Source organism: Musca domestica, unplaced genomic scaffold (genome assembly GCF_030504385.1).
Source record: "Musca domestica strain aabys unplaced genomic scaffold, Musca_domestica.polishedcontigs.V.1.1 25, whole genome shotgun sequence".
In the NCBI taxonomy this organism is placed as follows: domain Eukaryota; kingdom Metazoa; phylum Arthropoda; class Insecta; order Diptera; family Muscidae; genus Musca; species Musca domestica.
The window spans coordinates 10328422-10350636 of NW_026712277.1; the positions used below are offsets into that span (position 1 = coordinate 10328422).

Consider the following 22215-nt stretch of genomic DNA (forward strand, 5'->3'; position numbering starts at 1 on the left):
CGTGGGAAAATGTAGTAAATATCAGCAAAATACCAAAATACCGTTACATGGGTGCTATACAAAAACATAGACCTATACATACAATTTTCCGCCATCGAAGCTAGAACCCATTGCGAAGTACAAATACCAATTTTTAGACAAATCAGTGAGAAAAGGTGGCAAAAATCATGAAAGTACCGAATATCGGGAGGCTATGCCAAAACATGCACCGATATATCTCATTTTCAATGCCAATCATCCTAGGCATAATACAAATTGTTCTGCCAAACTTTGAAGCTCTGCGTCAAATAATGTGGGCTGTATCATGATTTCAACAGACAGGCAGACAAACAGAGGGATTTCGTTAAACCAACCTAGAATTTTGTGCTGATTATGAATATATATATACTTTATGGGGCCTGCGACGAATATTTAGGGATGTAATAAACAGAATGACAAAGTTAATTATCAATTAATGCAAATCATTAATTTGTAGAAGGCACTCACAGAATTGGTGTTTTTCTTTTGCCCTCACTTTCCTCCGACAATCACATTAACAGGACCTTAGTTTACATGGAACCTGAACTTGACTTTTCACAACAGTCACTTCATCACTTTCCATTTTAAAGCTTTTCTACGAAAGTCAGCTTTTCGTCAAAATCCATGTTTCCGGTGGCTTTCTATTCTAATTCTCAACGCAGCTTTTCTCCCCTGTTCTAAAAGCTCATTTTTTACGTCTCATCAAAAACATTTAACTTTCGTTGATTTTTTTCCACTCACCCAACACCAAACTTTTCTAAAAGCTCATGTTATGAATTTTCCATCCAACAACCCAAAAAAGCTTTAAATACGAAAAGCCATGCGATTTCATATGCCATGCTGTTATTTTTTTTTTTATATTTGGATTTTGAATTTAAGCAACAGCGTAATTGCTGACAACAATTTTAAATACTGTTTAAATTTCAACAAGGAACAGATCCACTTTAGACCAATGTTATAAACTCCGGATTCATATAGGAGAAACCCAAGAAATCACCCTGATCCAAGTTCATCATGAATAATTTGTCGGTGGGTGTCAAATCGGTTTTCTCGGCCGTGAATGTGGTATCGAAATTCGAGATATCTTTGCGATGTTTCTAGGCGGGGAAGGAAATAAAAATTAGTCTAAAAAAAAACTTAATCTCTCACAAGAAGAACTTACAATCTTGGGTATAATTGGTGGCTCCATACCCTTCTCAGCTGCCGAATCCCAATCAATAATGTTATAGAAGGGATGAGTTTGGATTTCATTGCGGGCAAATTTGCCGGCTCCCAAGCGATTGTTGGGTTTCTTAGCCAAGAACTGAAATCGAAAAAAAAAACATTTTCATTGAGTAAATGTTCTACCCTTAGAGTCGTTATAGGGCTGGGGTAAAATATCATACTAGTAATGAAATATTTAGACTAAAAAAAGTATAATTTTTGTCCCATCAGAGGACACCACAACAGTTGTAAGCACTCAGGACACAATTAGCGTACTCGACTTTTTCTTGAATTGTATTTGTTTGTTTGTATATTTGTCATCATATACTATAAATCTGTTGCAGAACCTGCAAGAATCTACTACTCTGCCGGTTTTTCAAACCGCCAAAAAAAATTGCAAAATTAATAGATTCTTGCAGTTCTGGAACACAGCAAACGTGTATAAAATGTTAATATTTTTGAGATCATTGCTCTGTACCTAAATCTACAAGAATCTATTAATTTTGCAATTTTTTCGATATCATAAAGGGAGAATCGTTTATCGTAGCACATATTTTTATATTCTTGCAGTTCTGGAACAGACCACATCCTACTCATTCTAAATTTTCTGATGATAGCAACATTACCAAAGCGTTCCTTTAAATATACAATACAAAAACATTAAAGAATAACATTTAAATGAAAAACTTACACTGGTGATAACATCCATGGACTCCTGGGAGAAGTGCTTGGGAAACACGGCCTTCTTTTCCTTGATATTCTTGTATATGGCGGCATCATCTTCACCCTCAAATGGCTGCTGGCCGGCCATCATTTCGTACAAGAGTACACCATAGGCCCACCAGTCCACGGTGTGGCTATAGGGTTCATAGGCCAAAATCTTAAATTAAAAGAAAAAGGAACTTTAGTATTTCTACCAAAAATGTTTCAAAATAAATCCAAACCTCCGGAGCCAAATAGCAGCTAGTACCACAGAAAGTACGTGTATTATCATTTTCTCCAATATTATCCTTGGACAAACCGAAATCGGTTAACTTAACATGGCCATCCAAATCCAACAGAATATTATCCAATTTCAAATCACGATAGATGATTTTGCGTTCATGCAAAAAGAACAAGGCCAAGGCAACCTCAACGGCATAGAAACTAAAATGGAAGATTATTCCCAATTAAAGCCAAAAAAATTCCAAAAACTGTCATACATACATTGCCACCGACTCCTTGAAGCGACCATATTTCTGCAGCTGATACAGCAAATCACCACCCTTGCAGTATTCCAAAACAAAGAATAGACGGTCCTTTAAAAAGAGAAGCCATTTTAGAACCTTTTTTCCCTCCGGAAACAGAATTTGTATTTAAGTTTACCATAGTTTGGAAGCACGAATGCAAGGATACCAAAAATGGCGATTTTCCCGACAGGGCCAATATGAACTTCTCCGTCATGGGCAATTCCATATCATCGGCTTGAATAATAATATCCTTCCTTAGTACTTTAACGGCATACAATTCATCGGTACCACGACGTTCGGCCAAGAGCACCTTACCAAACGAGCCCTTGCCCAAAACTTTAATGAAATTGAAATCAGCTGCCCTGATCATATCACGTTTGTTCATGTTGTGTGGCATGTCCTTGTTGTCCATGCGGCGTTTGTTGGTCTTCTTTTCGGTCTGGAGAAAAAAGGAGAATGAAAATGATATTCAATTGGAAATGGAAACAAATTTTGGAAATGTATTTTAAATACGTGCACTTTCTAAAGAGATACGAAGTGTTCGATCCCGATAGAAGAACCAACTGTAAGTGAACAGAATGCTCAAACAAAAAAGGCTTTAAAATGGGTTTTGATCTAACACACTTTGCGGTAGGCGGAGCCCAGATATACTCAAAGGTACTCGAGAGTAAAAAATACTCGCGAGCGACAGCACTCAAAGTGTGCGAGTGTTACAAGAAGTTTACTCTACTCTTTTGTTTTATGTGGGAATGCTCGTCTTTTCTACTCATATTGTAAGAGAAGAAGTAAAAATGGTCGAAATAGAGTACAAGTTTACTCTAAGAATAAAATCAAGGGGAAAAATATTTGGTGAAAAAGTTTTGATGATGTTGTTGTGGACAGGGAGGGGGAGATCTTGTAAAAATTCTGGATTTGCTGATAGAAATTGGAGAAAATATTTATTTAGTTTTCAGCTGTGTATTGAGAAAACTAAAGGATTACTCTCCAAGAGTAGAATCAGCTCGATTTTGAGTAAGTTTTACTACCACTCGAAAATGAGCAAAGTACGCTCTTTCTCTCTCTTTCGAGCTGCATAGAAAAATAGAGTATAATTGATTTCTTTTTTACTCACAAGAGTATTGACTCTCGAAGTGTAAAGAGTTTCACTCTCTACTCGAATTCGAGAGGGCATTTTAAAAGATAATGGGTAAAAATGCTTACATTTACACGTTTTCTTCAATTTTTATGAGATTTTTTCGAAATTGTGAGGGTATGAGGGAGAGGGTCCTAAAGGAGTGGACCCATATAACTCACAGCTAGTAAAAATATTGGACATTTGGTAGAAATATTCAAATATGCGAGAAGTTTGTAAATTACTTACCTTAACCTCATCCCTGAGGCGAGCAATGTCGTTGACGGCATCAGTGCAAGGAATGTTGTAATGTTCACCCTCAACCTGAGACAAGAACTTGTACCAGCCATCAATTGGTTCCTGGAAAAACCAAATGGAAATTATTTAAAAAAAATCGAATTGAAAATAAAATGTCTGTCTCTACCTTTTGTATCTCTTCCATGCTAAAGGAGAAGGAGCCCATGAAATCGTTACGAGAAGTACGATCCCAATCCCATACCTCTATCAGTAAGCGTTTTTCACGATCCTGGGGTCCCAAGTCGCTGCAAAGATATATTAAAAAAAATATTATAAACCTTTAACATTTCGGGGAATTTGTAGACACTCACAAAGTAAACGACTCATTGAATACCGGATTCAAATTCTTTTGAATGGTCTTGGTCTTCTTTTTGGTCTTGCCACTGCGATCTGGATGCAATTGTATGGCAATATAGGGATCGCTCAAGCCATTGGTATCCATGGGGATTAGATTGGCGGCTTCCTTGACTGCAAATTTTCTCAAAATTTAAAAAAAAATCCTTTAGACCTTTCGCTCGCACTTCTACTTACTATCCACCTTCAAGGTATTGCCCTTCAATTCCACGTACAACAACAATTTGCCACGAATCTCAGTTATGTCTGCTCCACACAATGGCGGTACCTTATCCTTGCAATTGTGATGGACATTTAGGTTGCAATCTATGGAGAGAAACGTAATTGCATTTCAAAGTTGTAACAACCTCTCCTTCAAACTTACTGTCGCACTTGACACCCTGATGCTGGACTCCATGCAGCAGCAGACCACAATCATCACAGAAAGTTGGGGCTGAATAGGTGGTCGATACCCAGGCATGTTTAACCTTGGCACATTCCCCATCAATGTCCGTCTCAGTGCCCGGGCATTTGAAGACCACAAATTTACAACATTTTTGATGGATATTAAAACGGCAATCTGTAAATCGCATAAAAAATAGGCAAATAATTAATTGCAACCATAAAAAACAAACATCCACGGCAGCTCACCTTCGCACTGATAACCCTGCTTGCCAAAGCCCCTGTTTTATCCACAAACGCACACATAAAACCAAAAATTAATTTAATTAAAATTCCTCTCCATTTTCTGTTGCGTTGCGTTGATTGCATAACTCCGTCATTTGCTTACCAAATAAATTCCTTGCAGTGGCCACAATAGGTGGGCTGCTTGAAAAAGCGCACAGCGAATTTATGGCCATTAATAATTTCCAATCCTTTGCGTTTCATGCCACCTCGCCTTAGGCGATTTTTCATGTAATTGGTAAATGCCCCCTCTCCGGCAATCTGCACCAAATCCTTGGGGGCTGCCCCAGCGGCAGGAGCAGCAGCTGCTGCGGCCATAATGTTATCCTTTCGATGTTATCCTTTTGTCCTTTAAATGAAATAAAAAAAAAACTTTTTTTTTTGAAATTTTTAACTAGAATCCGAAATTTAGCCGTTGGCTGACCAACAGTGACTGATTTCCATTTCAAAATCATTGGACAAAGAAAACCTCTCGCGGAAGCCCTAGAAGCGTCAAATGTCGTTGCCTTCTTGGTTAGGGGGAAGGAATAGTTGAAGGTATTCCATGTATTTTACAAGTTTAAATTATTGTTTAACATCGATGAGGTCAATGGATATATAACGGTGGTAATGTATTGGTAAAAGAAAAACGAAAACAAAAGAGAATTATTCAAACATTTTTGCTATAGGGAGTAATTATCTGTAAAATATTTTGCGCAGATTTAGACATTTTTTCTATGGAGAACTATTTTTTTTTTCAATTATTTTTTTTCTTTTTTTTTGTGAAAAGAAAGTAATTTTTTTCGGAGAATTTTCATAGGAAAAATATCCGAATACATTTTTTTAGAAAAAACATTATCCGTAAATTTTTTTATGGGAAAAATTATCCGAATAAGTTTTTCAAAAAAAAAGTTATACGGATAATTTACATGGAAAAAAAAAAAAAAAAAAAAAAATATATATATATATATATATATATATATATATATATATATATATATATTTCGAATTAAATTTTCCTGATAAAATTTTATAAAGAAACAAGAAAAAAAGCTGTAAGCCGAGCTGAATTTTGGATACCCTCCACCATTTGGAACAAATCTGGCAAATTAAAAAAAAAAAAAAATATTAATAAATAAATAAAGTCCTGTAAAAAGTCTGTTGAAATCTTAAAAATTCCGAATGTAGCCCTTATATTAGGGTCTATACGACGACGTGGACCTGCGTAGACAACTTTTGTCATGAGCCATTACCATATTCAAATGCGAAACTTGAGAAAAAATCGTGAATAATGTAGCTAAAATCATCCAAATACCGAATGTAGAGAGGCACTATGGGTGTTATACCAAAACGTGGACCTGCACGCACAGTTTTCTGTCTTAGTCTGTATTATCCACTATGAACTTCAAATACAAAATTTGAAACAATTCTGGTGAATAATGTCCCGAAAATCATTAATATACAGAATATAGGGAGGTGCCGTTACATGGGGGCTATACGATGGTTTTGCCGGCCTTAAAACCAGACATGTGGTTCACAACGGTGTCCACATAAATGCGTACCCCAACCTGGTTGCAGCGTTTGATCATGTCCGCCAAATCGGCCTCACTGCCGGATCTTGAGGTGAGAATATAGGAGACAGGTTGATATCTAGCCCACCAGGGGTTGTTTTCCTGCACAATAACCTCATTGGGTGGGGAAATCTAAAAAAGTGATTCCTTTTAAATGTGATATTCAAAAATTGTAGTTGGATTATACCTGCACACCACCATAGCCATGAGGCCCCAGAAAATCTTCACACTCCTTGGCAATGTCCTTCCAAGTCCATTCAAACAAATGCACAATGCTGCTACGTTGCTCGGTGAATAATGGCTGCTTTTGAGCACCCACCAGGTTCAATAAAAAAATTATTGGAAGTAGCAGGGTAAAACAACAACGCCCGCCACCCATGTTCGATGCGATTGCAAATAATTTTCGATTTGAACTAATTTAATTTACTGGCGATTGAATTGTTTTTATACAATCAAGAATTTCAGATGCTTTCGATTGAGATAAGAACTGATTGTGGCACTAGTGTTGTTGTTGTTTTTGTTAGAGAGCACTTTAGAGGCAATGCATTCGGAAGTGTGTATGTTCATATTTTTTTTAATAATAATTATAACACATTTAAAGTTCGAAAATATATATTCTATTCACTTTACGTGCATGTCAACAATTTGTTAACACCACTCGAATCTTTTGTTGAATTTTCATAGCAAACGGAAAATTTAATTCACTCAATTTGTAGTTCGGAATGGCGGGGAGAATAGAACAATATTTAAGGGATTTTTAATATAAATAAGTAAAAAAAGCAGCTAAGTTAGGACGGGACGAATTTTTAATAACCTCCACCATTTTGAAGGATCTTGAAAAGTTAAAAAAATTCTTCGAAAATTACGTCTTAAATGAAAACTATACGGAGACGTGGACCTGCATAAGTAATTTTTTGTCAGAGACTGATGTACCGATTCCGAACTTCAAATACGATTATTTAGAACCCATATAGACCAGATAATATATTTTTCAAATCAATTTTGGAAAACAATTTTTTATTCAAATAACTTCTGCAACAACAAAAAAACTCATTGAAGTTTTGATTGGCTAGAAATTGCCAAAACTTGTGGTCCCTTGGGGAGTTTTATGTCAGCACTGCCATCTTCGGTCACCACGACTTTAACACCTCCACATTGATTTCCCAACCTACCACCGGAAATGACATCACAATATTCACCTGCAGCTAAACCGGTGCTCAAATTCACATCCAGTTCCGAATCTTCTTCCAAGTTGAAAGCCACAAAACCCTTGTTGCCGCGTGAAAAGGCCACCTGTTTTCCCTCATTGTCCCACCAATTCTCCAAAGGGGCATCATTAACCAAGTTGCGGAACTTGACCATCTCCACAATTTCTGGCCAGCGATGTTCACATACCCAGCCGTTATTTGCAGTATCGCATTGCTGATTGGACAGAAAACTGGGAGCTTTAATGGAACCATCCTCATGGGCAGGAGGTCCCTGATCACTGTTATCAAAAGCATAGGAGCTCATGACTCTGGCCACCTTGCCATAGGGATGGGCCAACATAAATGCCACGGCCGGTTTGTAGAGGCTGGGAACTTTGTGGGTCAGAATATCAGCACCACCAGCTCCATGGCCACGTTGATTGTCATGGTTATCCAAGAAAACGATGACATCTTCCGAGGGTAGCATATTCCACTCAGGGCCCCAGTTTTTCAGAGATTTCAAGGGGATTTTGTTGCGGAACACCAAACCAATGTCGGTGGAGAATTTGAATTCAGTGACGGCGCCCAAATGGTTGTATTCGCTTCTATTAAGGTATGAAAAAAATTTCAAAATTGGAGAATAAAATTCTGTCTCAAATCTTACTTCTTAATCTCCTCTCCTCCCAGATCAATCACCTCCTGATAAATATAAGGCTTGGTATTTGCTGGAAAACCAAAATCCGTATTTAAATCCTTGAGACGACCATAAATAACCTCCAAATCCTCGGGCCACATATGTTTGGCAGCATCAATGCGAAAACCAGCCACACCCAAATCTGTCAAATGATCCATGTACCCAACAATCATGTCCCGAACATGGGGCACCGTTTGATTCAAATCAGCCAGCGATGACAATTGACAATTTCGAACTTGTTGTCTATCCTGATAATTGGATATATCACAGGTGGGATGAAAATCTTCGGGTCCATAGGGTACGGCAGGCCAGCTACGTTGACCATAATTGGCCACAGAACCGGCTGTGCCCAGAGTATCACCATCCTTATAGCCCGACATGTGATTGACCACAATGTCCACGTAGGTGCGTACCCCTGCCTGATTGCAGCGCCTTATCATGTCGGACAAATCGGATTCAGAACCAGATCGGGAGATGAGTTTATAGGACACCGGTTGGTAACGGGCCCACCAGTTGTCGGTCACAATGACTTCATTTGGTGGGGATATCTAAATTTCAAATTTCAAGAAAGGGAGAATTATTTGAATGGTTCCGATATCGTAAAAAGGGACTTACCTGTACACCACCATATCCCTGAGGCCCCAAAAATTCCTCACACTCTCGAGCAATTTCCGGCCAGGTCCATTCAAACAAATGTACAATTGTGGTGCGATTGTCATGGAACTGTGGATCCTTTTGAGCCCAGCAAAGGGCCAATATTAGGAGCACGAAGACAAAACTAAAACTGCAAATGCTATCTCTCATTATTTTACTCTGAAGATTATAACCACCCAATCATGACTTTTATAGTCCAATAGCGAATGCGGATTGTGAAATGATGCAATGCCTGATGGTGAAACACTTGTTCCAATCAAACTTGTTAGACCATTTCCCTGGTCATCTGTATTTGCTGTTGGTTGTTTGAAACCATATGTTTAAATATTGGAAGTTCTTACAAAGAGGATAGGTTTTATTTGTTCGAAACCATTTACAATTAGTAATGGAATATTTTCAGATACATGAATGGACACATATACGCCTCATATAGGCATAGGTCATTATAGGTTGATTATATATTAATGAGAAGTTATTAAGCGAATAATATTTGTCTTTCCGTTTGTAACACCTATATATATTCTTGATCTGCATAAAATTCGATGCCGAATTAGCGATGTCGGTTCGCCTGTCCGTATATCCGTCTGTGGAAATCACTCTAGGTTCCGAACGAAATGAAGTAGAATGAAAAAATTTTACTTAAATGCATATTATGTCTGCAGGACTTTTGGCATTGAAAATAGGCCGTGTAGGTGCACGTTTTGGTATAGCTCCCATATAATGGTACCTCCCTATATTCGGTATTTTGGTGATTTAAGCGAAATTATTCACCGGAAATGTTTCAATTTTGGTATTTAAAGTTCGTAATTGGTGCTACAGTCTATGCCAGAAAATTGTTGGTGCAGGTTCACGCCTTCGTATAGCCCCCATATAATATTCCTCCCTCCCTCCTGATATTCGGTGTTTTGAAGATTTTAGCGACATTTTTTACCGGAATTGTTTCTAATTTGGTATTTGAAGTTCGTAATGGATACTGCAGCCCATGACAGAAAATTGTTCGTGCAGGTCCACATCATCGTATAGCCGCCATATAACGGTACCTCCCGATATTCGGTATTTTGATGATTTCAGCGACATTATTCACCAGAATTATTTCAAATTTGGTATTTGTTGTTGAAAATCGATACTACAACCTGTGACAGAAAATAGTCTATGTAGGTCCATGCCTTCGTATATTCCCCATATAACGGCACCTCCCGATATTCGGTATTTTGATGATTTTAGCGACATTTTTTATCGTATAGCCCCCATGTAACGGCACCTCCCTATATTCTGTATATTAATGATTTTCGGGACATTATTCACCAGAATTGTTTCAAATTTTGTATTTGAAGTTCATAGTGGATAATACAGACTAAGACAGAAAACTGTGCGTGCAGGTCCACGTTTTGGTATAACACCCATAGTGCCTCTCTACATTCGGTATTTGGATGATTTTAGCTACATTATTCACGATTTTTTCTCAAGTTTCGCATTTGAATATGGTAATATATTAGGGTCTATACGACGACGTGGACCTGCATAGACAACTTTTGTCATGAGCCATTACCATATTCAAATGCGAAACTTGAGAAAAAATCGTGAATAATGTAGCTAAAATCATCCAAATACCGAATGTAGAGAGGCACTATGGGTGTTATACCAAAACGTGGACCTGCACGCACAGTTTTCTGTCTTAGTCTGTATTATCCACTATGAACTTCAAATACAAAATTTGAAACAATTCTGGTGAATAATGTCCCGAAAATCATTAATATACAGAATATAGGGAGGTGCCGTTACATGGGGGCTATACGATGGTTTTGCCGGCCTTAAAACCAGACATGTGGTTCACAACGGTGTCCACATAAATGCGTACCCCAACCTGGTTGCAGCGTTTGATCATGTCCGCCAAATCGGCCTCACTGCCGGATCTTGAGGTGAGAATATAGGAGACAGGTTGATATCTAGCCCACCAGGGGTTGTTTTCCTGCACAATAACCTCATTGGGTGGGGAAATCTAAAAAAGTGATTCCTTTTAAATGTGATATTCAAAAATTGTAGTTGGATTATACCTGCACACCACCATAGCCATGAGGCCCCAGAAAATCTTCACACTCCTTGGCAATGTCCTTCCAAGTCCATTCAAACAAATGCACAATGCTGCTACGTTGCTCGGTGAATAATGGCTGCTTTTGAGCACCCACCAGGTTCAATAAAACAATTATTGGAAGTAGCAGGGTAAAACAACAACGCCCGCCACCCATGTTCGATGCGATTGCAAATAATTTTCGATTTGAACTAATTTAATTTACTGGCGATTGAATTGTTTTTATACAATCAAGAATTTCAGATGCTTTCGATTGAGATAAGAACTGATTGTGGCACTAGTGTTGTTGTTGTTTTTGTTAGAGAGCACTTTAGAGGCAATGCATTCGGAAGTGTGTATGTTCATATTTTTTTTAATAATAATTATAACACATTTAAAGTTCGAAAATATATATTCTATTCACTTTACGTGCATGTCAACAATTTGTTAACACCACTCGAATCTTTTGTTGAATTTTCATAGCAAACGGAAAATTTAATTCACTCAATTTGTAGTTCGGAATGGCGGGGAGAATAGAACAATATTTAAGGGATTTTTAATATAAATAAGTAAAAAAAGCAGCTAAGTTAGGACGGGACGAATTTTTAATAACCTCCACCATTTTGAAGGATCTTGAAAAGTTAAAAAAATTCTTCGAAAATTACGTCTTAAATGAAAACTATACGGAGACGTGGACCTGCATAAGTAATTTTTTGTCAGAGACTGATGTACCGATTCCGAACTTCAAATACGATTATTTAGAACCCATATAGACCAGATAATATATTTTTCAAATCAATTTTGGAAAACAATTTTTTATTCAAATAACTTCTGCAACAACAAAAAAACTCATTGAAGTTTTGATTGGCTAGAAATTGCCAAAACTTGTGGTCCCTTGGGGAGTTTTATGTCAGCACTGCCATCTTCGGTCACCACGACTTTAACACCTCCACATTGATTTCCCAACCTACCACCGGAAATGACATCACAATATTCACCTGCAGCTAAACCGGTGCTCAAATTCACATCCAGTTCCGAATCTTCTTCCAAGTTGAAAGCCACAAAACCCTTGTTGCCGCGTGAAAAGGCCACCTGTTTTCCCTCATTGTCCCACCAATTCTCCAAAGGGGCATCATTAACCAAGTTGCGGAACTTGACCATCTCCACAATTTCTGGCCAGCGATGTTCACATACCCAGCCGTTATTTGCAGTATCGCATTGCTGATTGGACAGAAAACTGGGAGCTTTAATGGAACCATCCTCATGGGCAGGAGGTCCCTGATCACTGTTATCAAAAGCATAGGAGCTCATGACTCTGGCCACCTTGCCATAGGGATGGGCCAACATAAATGCCACGGCCGGTTTGTAGAGGCTGGGAACTTTGTGGGTCAAAATATCAGCACCACCAGCTCCATGGCCACGTTGATTGTCATGGTTATCCACGAAAACGATGACATCTTCCGAGGGTAGCATATTCCACTCAGGGCCCCAGTTTTTCAGAGATTTCAAGGGGATTTTGTTGCGGAACACCAAACCAATGTCGGTGGAGAATTTGAATTCAGTGACGGCGCCCAAATGGTTGTATTCGCTTCTATTAAGGTATGAAAAAAATTTCAAAATTGGAGAATAAAATTCTGTCTCAAATCTTACTTCTTAATCTCCTCTCCTCCCAGATCAATCACCTCCTGATAAATATAAGGCTTGGTATTTGCTGGAAAACCAAAATCCGTATTTAAATCCTTGAGACGACCATAAATAACCTCCAAATCCTCGGGCCACATATGTTTGGCAGCATCAATGCGAAAACCAGCCACACCCAAATCTGTCAAATGATCCATGTACCCAACAATCATGTCCCGAACATGGGGCACCGTTTGATTCAAATCAGCCAGCGATGACAATTGACAATTTCGAACTTGTTGTCTATCCTGATAATTGGATATATCACAGGTGGGATGAAAATCTTCGGGTCCATAGGGTACGGCAGGCCAGCTACGTTGACCATAATTGGCCACAGAACCGGCTGTGCCCAGAGTATCACCATCCTTATAGCCCGACATGTGATTGACCACAATGTCCACGTAGGTGCGTACCCCTGCCTGATTGCAGCGCCTTATCATGTCGGACAAATCGGATTCAGAACCAGATCGGGAGATGAGTTTATAGGACACCGGTTGGTAACGGGCCCACCAGTTGTCGGTCACAATGACTTCATTTGGTGGGGATATCTAAATTTCAAATTTCAAGAAAGGGAGAATTATTTGAATGGTTCCGATATCGTAAAAAGGGACTTACCTGTACACCACCATATCCCTGAGGCCCCAAAAATTCCTCACACTCTCGAGCAATTTCCGGCCAGGTCCATTCAAACAAATGTACAATTGTGGTGCGATTGTCATGGAACTGTGGATCCTTTTGAGCCCAGCAAAGGGCCAATATTAGGAGCACGAAGACAAAACTAAAACTGCAAATGCTATCTCTCATTATTTTACTCTGAAGATTATAACCACCCAATCATGACTTTTATAGTCCAATAGCGAATGCGGATTGCGAAATGATGCAATGCCTGATGGTGAAACACTTGTTCCAATCAAACTTGTTAGACCATTTCCCTGGTCATCTGTATTTGCTGTTGGTTGTTTGAAACCATATGTTTAAATATTGGAAGTTCTTACAAAGAGGATAGGTTTTATTTGTTCGAAACCATTTACAATTAGTAATGGAATATTTTCAGATACATGAATGGACACATATACGCCTCATATAGGCATAGGTCATTATAGGTTGATTATATATTAATGAGAAGTTATTAAGCGAATAATATTTGTCTTTCCGTTTGTAACACCTATATATATTCTTGATCTGCATAAAATTCGATGCCGAATTAGCGATGTCGGTTCGCCTGTCCGTATATCCGTCTGTGGAAATCACTCTAGGTTCCGAACGAAATGAAGTAGAATGAAAAAATTTTACTTAAATGCATATTATGTCTGCAGGACTTTTGGCATTGAAAATAGGCCGTGTAGGTGCACGTTTTGGTATAGCTCCCATATAATGGTACCTCCCTATATTCGGTATTTTGGTGATTTAAGCGAAATTATTCACCGGAAATGTTTCAATTTTGGTATTTAAAGTTCGTAATTGGTGCTACAGTCTATGCCAGAAAATTGTTGGTGCAGGTTCACGCCTTCGTATAGCCCCCATATAATATTCCTCCCTCCCTCCTGATATTCGGTGTTTTGAAGATTTTAGCGACATTTTTTACCGGAATTGTTTCTAATTTGGTATTTGAAGTTCGTAATGGATACTGCAGCCCATGACAGAAAATTGTTCGTGCAGGTCCACATCATCGTATAGCCGCCATATAACGGTACCTCCCGATATTCGGTATTTTGATGATTTCAGCGACATTATTCACCAGAATTATTTCAAATTTGGTATTTGTTGTTGAAAATCGATACTACAACCTGTGACAGAAAATAGTCTATGTAGGTCCATGCCTTCGTATATTCCCCATATAACGGCACCTCCCGATATTCGGTATTTTGATGATTTTAGCGACATTTTTTATCGTATAGCCCCCATGTAACGGCACCTCCCTATATTCTGTATATTAATGATTTTCGGGACATTATTCACCAGAATTGTTTCAAATTTTGTATTTGAAGTTCATAGTGGATAATACAGACTAAGACAGAAAACTGTGCGTGCAGGTCCACGTTTTGGTATAACACCCATAGTGCCTCTCTACATTCGGTATTTGGATGATTTTAGCTACATTATTCACGATTTTTTCTCAAGTTTCGCATTTGAATATGGTAATTAGGGTCTATACGACGACGTGGACCTGCATAGACAACTTTTGTCATGAGCCATTACCATATTCAAATGCGAAACTTGAGAAAAAATCGTGAATAATGTAGCTAAAATCATCCAAATACCGAATGTAGAGAGGCACTATGGGTGTTATACCAAAACGTGGACCTGCACGCACAGTTTTCTGTCTTAGTCTGTATTATCCACTATGAACTTCAAATACAAAATTTGAAACAATTCTGGTGAATAATGTCCCGAAAATCATTAATATACAGAATATAGGGAGGTGCCGTTACATGGGGGCTATACGATAAAAAATGTCGCTAAAATCATCAAAATACCGAATATCGGGAGGTGCCGTTATATGGGGAATATACGAAGGCATGGACCTACATAGACTATTTTCTGTCACAGGTTGTAGTATCGATTTTCAACAACAAATACCAAATTTGAAATAATTCTGGTGAATAATGTCGCTGAAATCATCAAAATACCGAATATCGGGAGGTACCGTTATATGGCGGCTATACGATGATGTGGACCTGCACGAACAATTTTCTGTCATGGGCTGCAGTATCCATTACGAACTTCAAATACCAAATTAGAAACAATTCCGGTAAAAAATGTCGCTAAAATCTTCAAAACACCGAATATCAGGAGGGAGGGAGGAATATTATATGGGGGCTATACGAAGGCGTGAACCTGCACCAACAATTTTCTGGCATAGACTGTAGCACCAATTACGAACTTTAAATACCAAAATTGAAACATTTCCGGTGAATAATTTCGCTTAAATCACCAAAATACCGAATATAGGGAGGTACCATTATATGGGAGCTATACCAAAACGTGCACCTACACGGCCTATTTTCAATGCCAAAAGTCCTGCAGACATAATATGCATTTAAGTAAAATTTTTTCATTCTACTTCATTTCGTTCGGAACCTAGAGTGATTTCCACAGACGGATATACGGACAGGCGAACCGACATCGCTAATTCGGCATCGAATTTTATGCAGATCAAGAATATATATAGGTGTTACAAACGGAAAGACAAATATTATTCGCTTAATAACTTCTCATTAATATATAATCAACCTATAATGACCTATGCCTATAGGAGGCGTATATGTGTCCATTCATGTATCTGAAAATATTCCATTACTAATTGTAAATGGTTTCGAACAAATAAAACCTATCCTCTTTGTAAGAACTTCCAATATTTAAACATATGGTTTCAAACAACCAACAGCAAATACAGATGACCAGGGAAATGGTCTAACAAGTTTGATTGGAACAAGTGTTTCACCATCAGGCATTGCATCATTTCACAATCCGCATTCGCTATTGGACTATAAAAGTCATGATTGGGTGGTTATAATCTTCAGAGTAAAATAATGAGAGATAGCATTTGCAGTTTTAGTTTTGTCTTCGTGCTCCTAATATTGGCCCTTTGCTGGGCTCAAAAGGATCCACAGTTCCATGACAATCGCACCACAATTGTACATTTGTTTGAATGGACCTGGCCGGAAATTGCTCGAGAGTGTGAGGAATTTTTGGGGCCTCAGGGATATGGTGGTGTACAGGTAAGTCCCTTTTTACGATATCGGAACCATTCAAATAATTCTCCCTTTCTTGAAATTTGAAATTTAGATATCCCCACCAAATGAAGTCATTGTGACCGACAACTGGTGGGCCCGTTACCAACCGGTGTCCTATAAACTCATCTCCCGATCTGGTTCTGAATCCGATTTGTCCGACATGATAAGGCGCTGCAATCAGGCAGGGGTACGCACCTACGTGGACATTGTGGTCAATCACATGTCGGGCTATAAGGATGGTGATACTCTGGGCACAGCCGGTTCTGTGGCCAATTATGGTCAACGTAGCTGGCCTGCCGTACCCTATGGACCCGAAGATTTTCATCCCACCTGTGATATATCCAATTATCAGGATAGACAACAAGTTCGAAATTGTCAATTGTCATCGCTGGCTGATTTGAATCAAACGGTGCCCCATGTTCGGGACATGATTGTTGGGTACATGGATCATTTGACAGATTTGGGTGTGGCTGGTTTTCGCATTGATGCTGCCAAACATATGTGGCCCGAGGATTTGGAGGTTATTTATGGTCGTCTCAAGGATTTAAATACGGATTTTGGTTTTCCAGCAAATACCAAGCCTTATATTTATCAGGAGGTGATTGATCTGGGAGGAGAGGAGATTAAGAAGTAAGATTTGAGACAGAATTTTATTCTCCAATTTTGAAATTTTTTTCATACCTTAATAGAAGCGAATACAACCATTTGGGCGCCGTCACTGAATTCAAATTCTCCACCGACATTGGTTTGGTGTTCCGCAACAAAATCCCCTTGAAATCTCTGAAAAACTGGGGCCCTGAGTGGAATATGCTACCCTCGGAAGATGTCATCGTTTTCGTGGATAACCATGACAATCAACGTGGCCATGGAGCTGGTGGTGCTGATATTCTGACCCACAAAGTTCCCAGCCTCTACAAACCGGCCGTGGCATTTATGTTGGCCCATCCCTATGGCAAGGTGGCCAGAGTCATGAGCTCCTATGCTTTTGATAACAGTGATCAGGGACCTCCTGCCCATGAGGATGGTTCCATTAAAGCTCCCAGTTTTCTGTCCAATCAGCAATGCGATACTGCAAATAACGGCTGGGTATGTGAACATCGCTGGCCAGAAATTGTGGAGATGGTCAAGTTCCGCAACTTGGTTAATGATGCCCCTTTGGAGAATTGGTGGGACAATGAGGGAAAACAGGTGGCCTTTTCACGCGGCAACAAGGGTTTTGTGGCTTTCAACTTGGAAGAAGATTCGGAACTGGATGTGAATTTGAGCACCGGTTTAGCTGCAGGTGAATATTGTGATGTCATTTCCGGTGGTAGGTTGGGAAATCAATGTGGAGGTGTTAAAGTCGTGGTGACCGAAGATGGCAGTGCTGACATAAAACTCCCCAAGGGACCACAAGTTTTGGCAATTTCTAGCCAATCAAAACTTCAATGAGTTTTTTTGTTGTTGCAGAAGTTATTTGAATAAAAAATTGTTTTCCAAAATTGATTTGAAAAATATATTATCTGGTCTATATGGGTTCTAAATAATCGTATTTGAAGTTCGGAATCGGTACATCAGTCTCTGACAAAAAATTACTTATGCAGGTCCACGTCTCCGTATAGTTTTCATTTAAGACGTAATTTTCGAAGAATTTTTTTAACTTTTCAAGATCCTTCAAAATGGTGGAGGTTATTAAAAATTCGTCCCGTCCTAACTTAGCTGCTTTTTTTACTTATTTATATTAAAAATCCCTTAAATATTGTTCTATTCTCCCCGCCATTCCGAACTACAAATTGAGTGAATTAAATTTTCCGTTTGCTATGAAAATTCAACAAAAGATTCGAGTGGTGTTAACAAATTGTTGACATGCACGTAAAGTGAATAGAATATATATTTTCGAACTTTAAATGTGTTATAATTATTATTAAAAAAAATATGAACATACACACTTCCGAATGCATTGCCTCTAAAGTGCTCTCTAACAAAAACAACAACAACAGTAGTGCCACAATCAGTTCTTATCTCAATCGAAAGCATCTGAAATTCTTGATTGTATAAAAACAATTCAATCGCCAGTAAATTAAATTAGTTCAAATCGAAAATTATTTGCAATCGCATCGAACATGGGTGGCGGGCGTTGTTGTTTTACCCTGCTACTTCCAATAATTGTTTTATTGAACCTGGTGGGTGCTCAAAAGCAGCCATTATTCACCGAGCAACGTAGCAGCATTGTGCATTTGTTTGAATGGACTTGGAAGGACATTGCCAAGGAGTGTGAAGATTTTCTGGGGCCTCATGGCTATGGTGGTGTGCAGGTATAATCCAACTACAATTTTTGAATATCACATTTAAAAGGAATCACTTTTTTAGATTTCCCCACCCAATGAGGTTATTGTGCAGGAAAACAACCCCTGGTGGGCTAGATATCAACCTGTCTCCTATATTCTCACCTCAAGATCCGGCAGTGAGGCCGATTTGGCGGACATGATCAAACGCTGCAACCAGGTTGGGGTACGCAATTATGTGGACACCGTTGTGAACCACATGTCTGGTTTTAAGGCCGGCAAAACCATGGGCACAGCCGGCTCCGTGGCCTATTATGAACAACGCAGCTGGCCTGCTGTACCCTACACCGTGGCCGACTTCCATCCCACTTGTGAGATTCAGAATTATCAAAATGCCACTGAGGTCAGGGATTGCCAGCTGGGATCGCTGGCTGATTTGAATCAAACATTGCCGCATGTTCGTGAAATGATTGTCAATTACATGAATCATTTGATTGACTTGGGTGTGGCCGGATTTCGCATGGATGCAGCCAAGCATATGTGGCCGGAAGATTTGAGGGCCATCTATGGGAGTCTGAAGCTGTTGAATGCCAAACATGGGTTTTCGCCCATGTCCAGGCCATATATTTATCAGGAGGTTATTGATTTGGGTGGGGAGCCCATTAAAAAGTGGGTACAAGATTCTCTACTACTCACACTTCAAAGAGCCTCGATTCATATATTTTTTTCATTTTCAGAACCGATTACAATCACTTGGGCGCCGTAACAGAATTTGTTTTTTCCAAGGCCATTGGTGAGGTCTTTCGTGGCAAAAAGTCCCTGAAATCGTTGAAAAATTGGGGCCCAGACTGGAGTATGCTACCCTCGGAAGATGCCATTGTCTTTGTGGACAATCATGACAATCAAAGAGGTCATGGGGCCGGTGGTGCTGACATACTCACATACAAAGATGCCGATTTATATAAAGCAGCTGTGGCCTTTATGTTGGCCCATCCTTATGGCAAAGTGACCAGAGTTATGAGTTCCTACAGTTTTGACAACAGTGATCAAGGTCCACCGGCATCCAAGGATGGTTCCATTACAGCACCAACATTTTTGGCCAACAATCAATGTGATACGGCAAAATCTGGATGGGTTTGTGAACATCGTTGGCCAGAGATACATCACATGGTGAAATTCCGTAACACGGTCAATAATCAGCCATTGGCTAATTGGTGGGAAAATGGTGAGAATCAAATTGCTTTTTCCCGCGGCAACATGGGTTTTGTGGTCTTCAATTTGGAAAGAGATAAGGACCTTAAAGCAAATCTACAAACCGGCCTACCTAAAGGTGTCTACTGTGATATTATATCTGGCAGGAAATCTTGCAACTCTTGTACTGGCCTTAAGGTAATGGTGGGAGCTGATGGCAAAGCGGATATATCACTGGCTAAGGGTCCCAAAGTTTTGGCCATTTATGCTCAATCGAAATTGACTTAAAGCTTATTCTTTAATTGCATAGCTACAAATAAAATTTGTTGAATTCGAAAATGAGGCCAAAAAGTGAAATTTTTTCACCAAAAAAAAAAAAAAACGAAAACTTGCTCCACTAACATAACCATCAAAATAAAGTTCGTTACAAATTCACAAATCGAGTTCAATTACATTGCAAGGGAATAATAATAAAAATCATAATACGAACAAAGCCTCCCCCCTTCAAACATATACAAACATAGATGAACTCGACCCCATTAAACAACAACAATAACGACAACAGTGTAAAGCAGCACAGAAAGTGCAGTGCCGGCAACAGCAGCCCATCATAAGGCAGCTACACAAAAAAAAGAAAACACAGAAAAATCAAAACTTTTGCCGAGGTAAACAACCTAAACTCAATCGCCCTCAATATTGAAAATGCACACCGACACACGCACAGCCAAGAAAGCCGAGAAAAACTGCCAATGAAGGAAATTCCTCCACTCCCACAAGGCAGGCGAAGCAAAAAAAGAAAATACTCCAACAATCATTGCTTATAATTTTTCTCTGCTCACTACTATTATAGTTGGTGTTGTTGTTGTTGTTGCTACTGCTGCTGCTGCTATACTTTTGAATGTAAACACCATAATCATCATTATTTTAATAGTAATCATTGTCGTCATTGTCTGCCATTGCCACCGCCATCATCATCATTATCAGCAAAAGCGCCGCCATCGACATCACCAGCCACCATCCCCCATTCCCCATCATCATCATCATAACCTGAGCGGCAGGAAAAGAAAAGGCAGAAGCAGCAGCAATAGTGGCCGAGTAGATCTCGTGCTTCTTTTTGGCATGCCATGCTTTGTTGTTGCCATCATCATTAAATGCATTGACATGCCATTGACGTCATCAGTTTTGTCTGCCTGCAAAACACGTTTCAGCCTTTTGCCATGGATGTGTATGTACATCTTCACATATATATATATGTATACAATTATTTGTACAGATATATATATGTATTCGTTGGTTGTGTGTGTGTCTATATGGCATCATTCCAAGAAACACCAATGAAGTGAACGGCCATATCTACAGCTACCTTTTGATTGTGACTGCAACAATAACAACACCATGCCACAGCACTTACTCACAACTTTACTTTAGCTTCGTGTTCTCTCCATTTAATTTCCATCTGTAGATTTTCCATATTTTCCCGGTATTTTCCAGTGATGTTATTGTTTTTTACTACTCTGCCAAAAAAAAATTACACAGAGCAGAAAGTAATGTTGTTCTCTCCTTCTCTTTCACAGAGAACAGTATAGCAATGAGTAACAATCTAGGCAAATTTGAGAACATTTTTCGAAAAGAGAGCCATATGGGTAGAGAGTGTATGGCTTGTTGTAGAAACGATACTAGCAAAATAATATAGTTCCGTGTATTGATAAAGCTTTGTATGATGATGAGGCTCTTGTATAAAGTAATTGCGAGGTCTTGGCGATGTATATATATTCATACCTCCCTCCATTTGGCATAAAAAGTAATATATTGTGTGCACTCCTTCTATTTCTTAACTCACAAAGGATCAATATTCTTAATACAAATACTTTTTATAAAATGCGAAATTTTTCCCCAGATCTCATCAATGTTCGCACAATACATTATTCCTACAAACTTAAGATCTAGTATCAAAATAGGATATGTTGTTTCAATTTTTTACGGCACCTCCCCTGGAAAGGGTACAAAGGCTGTATATATCCTCCTCCGAAAAGGGTATATAAACACATATGATCATGTTCATACCAAACTGACTCTTACTGATTGGAAGACGTTTTCTAAAGAGTACAACAACACGCTACGTCTACTGTCAATGTTTATACCCTACACCACAAGATGGTCAGGGTATTATATCTTTGTGCATTTGTTTGTAACGGGACAAAAGGAAACGAGATAGACCTATATTCCCCTTTGATGATCTGCATAGAATCACATTCTGAGTCGATGTATGCATGTCCGTCCGTTTGTCCATCTATTCTTGTAAACAAAGTACAGCT

The 22215-nt window shown here is 38.9% G+C and overlaps 7 protein-coding genes across 7 annotated transcripts; 2 read left to right on the forward strand and 5 right to left on the reverse strand.

Annotated features, from left to right (window-relative positions):
• Positions 1–844: 844 nt before the first annotated feature.
• LOC101894312 (protein kinase C, eye isozyme) lies at positions 845–5295 on the reverse strand. The gene is made up of 13 exons (XM_011291936.3): positions 4982–5295; positions 4843–4874; positions 4577–4771; positions 4390–4518; positions 4170–4326; positions 3986–4103; positions 3811–3921; positions 2587–2889; positions 2428–2519; positions 2166–2367; positions 1913–2101; positions 1181–1321; positions 845–1115 (listed from the first exon to the last, which is right to left on the reverse strand). Exons 1-13 carry the CDS (start codon positions 5191–5193, stop codon positions 963–965), a joined length of 2034 nt encoding a protein of 677 aa, XP_011290238.1. The 5' UTR covers positions 5194–5295; the 3' UTR covers positions 845–962.
• A 714-nt stretch (positions 5296–6009) lies between these two features.
• Positions 6010–7278, reverse strand: LOC131802936 (alpha-amylase-like). Its single transcript, XM_059123732.1, has 2 exons — positions 6613–7278; positions 6010–6557 (listed from the first exon to the last, which is right to left on the reverse strand). The coding sequence occupies exons 1-2, from the start codon at positions 6802–6804 to the stop codon at positions 6348–6350; spliced, it is 402 nt and encodes a 133-aa protein (XP_058979715.1). The 5' UTR covers positions 6805–7278; the 3' UTR covers positions 6010–6347.
• Positions 7279–7421: 143 nt separating this feature from the next.
• Positions 7422–9133, reverse strand: LOC131802935 (alpha-amylase A-like). Its single transcript, XM_059123731.1, has 3 exons — positions 8922–9133; positions 8277–8854; positions 7422–8217 (listed from the first exon to the last, which is right to left on the reverse strand). The coding sequence occupies exons 1-3, from the start codon at positions 9108–9110 to the stop codon at positions 7476–7478; spliced, it is 1509 nt and encodes a 502-aa protein (XP_058979714.1). The 5' UTR covers positions 9111–9133; the 3' UTR covers positions 7422–7475.
• A 1335-nt stretch (positions 9134–10468) lies between these two features.
• On the reverse strand, positions 10469–11680 carry LOC131802937 (alpha-amylase-like). The gene is made up of 2 exons (XM_059123733.1): positions 11015–11680; positions 10469–10959 (listed from the first exon to the last, which is right to left on the reverse strand). Exons 1-2 carry the CDS (start codon positions 11204–11206, stop codon positions 10750–10752), a joined length of 402 nt encoding a protein of 133 aa, XP_058979716.1. The 5' UTR covers positions 11207–11680; the 3' UTR covers positions 10469–10749.
• Positions 11681–11823: 143 nt separating this feature from the next.
• Positions 11824–13535, reverse strand: LOC131802934 (alpha-amylase A-like). Its single transcript, XM_059123730.1, has 3 exons — positions 13324–13535; positions 12679–13256; positions 11824–12619 (listed from the first exon to the last, which is right to left on the reverse strand). Exons 1-3 carry the CDS (start codon positions 13510–13512, stop codon positions 11878–11880), a joined length of 1509 nt encoding a protein of 502 aa, XP_058979713.1. The 5' UTR covers positions 13513–13535; the 3' UTR covers positions 11824–11877.
• Positions 13536–16223: 2688 nt separating this feature from the next.
• On the forward strand, positions 16224–17930 carry LOC101897056 (alpha-amylase A). Its single transcript, XM_005185231.4, has 3 exons — positions 16224–16430; positions 16498–17075; positions 17135–17930. Exons 1-3 carry the CDS (start codon positions 16242–16244, stop codon positions 17874–17876), a joined length of 1509 nt encoding a protein of 502 aa, XP_005185288.1. The 5' UTR covers positions 16224–16241; the 3' UTR covers positions 17877–17930.
• Positions 17931–18508: 578 nt separating this feature from the next.
• Positions 18509–20538, forward strand: LOC131800409 (alpha-amylase 4N-like). The gene is made up of 3 exons (XM_005185198.4): positions 18509–18739; positions 18795–19378; positions 19447–20538. Exons 1-3 carry the CDS (start codon positions 18548–18550, stop codon positions 20186–20188), a joined length of 1518 nt encoding a protein of 505 aa, XP_005185255.2. The 5' UTR covers positions 18509–18547; the 3' UTR covers positions 20189–20538.
• The last annotated feature ends 1677 nt before the right edge of the window (positions 20539–22215 follow it).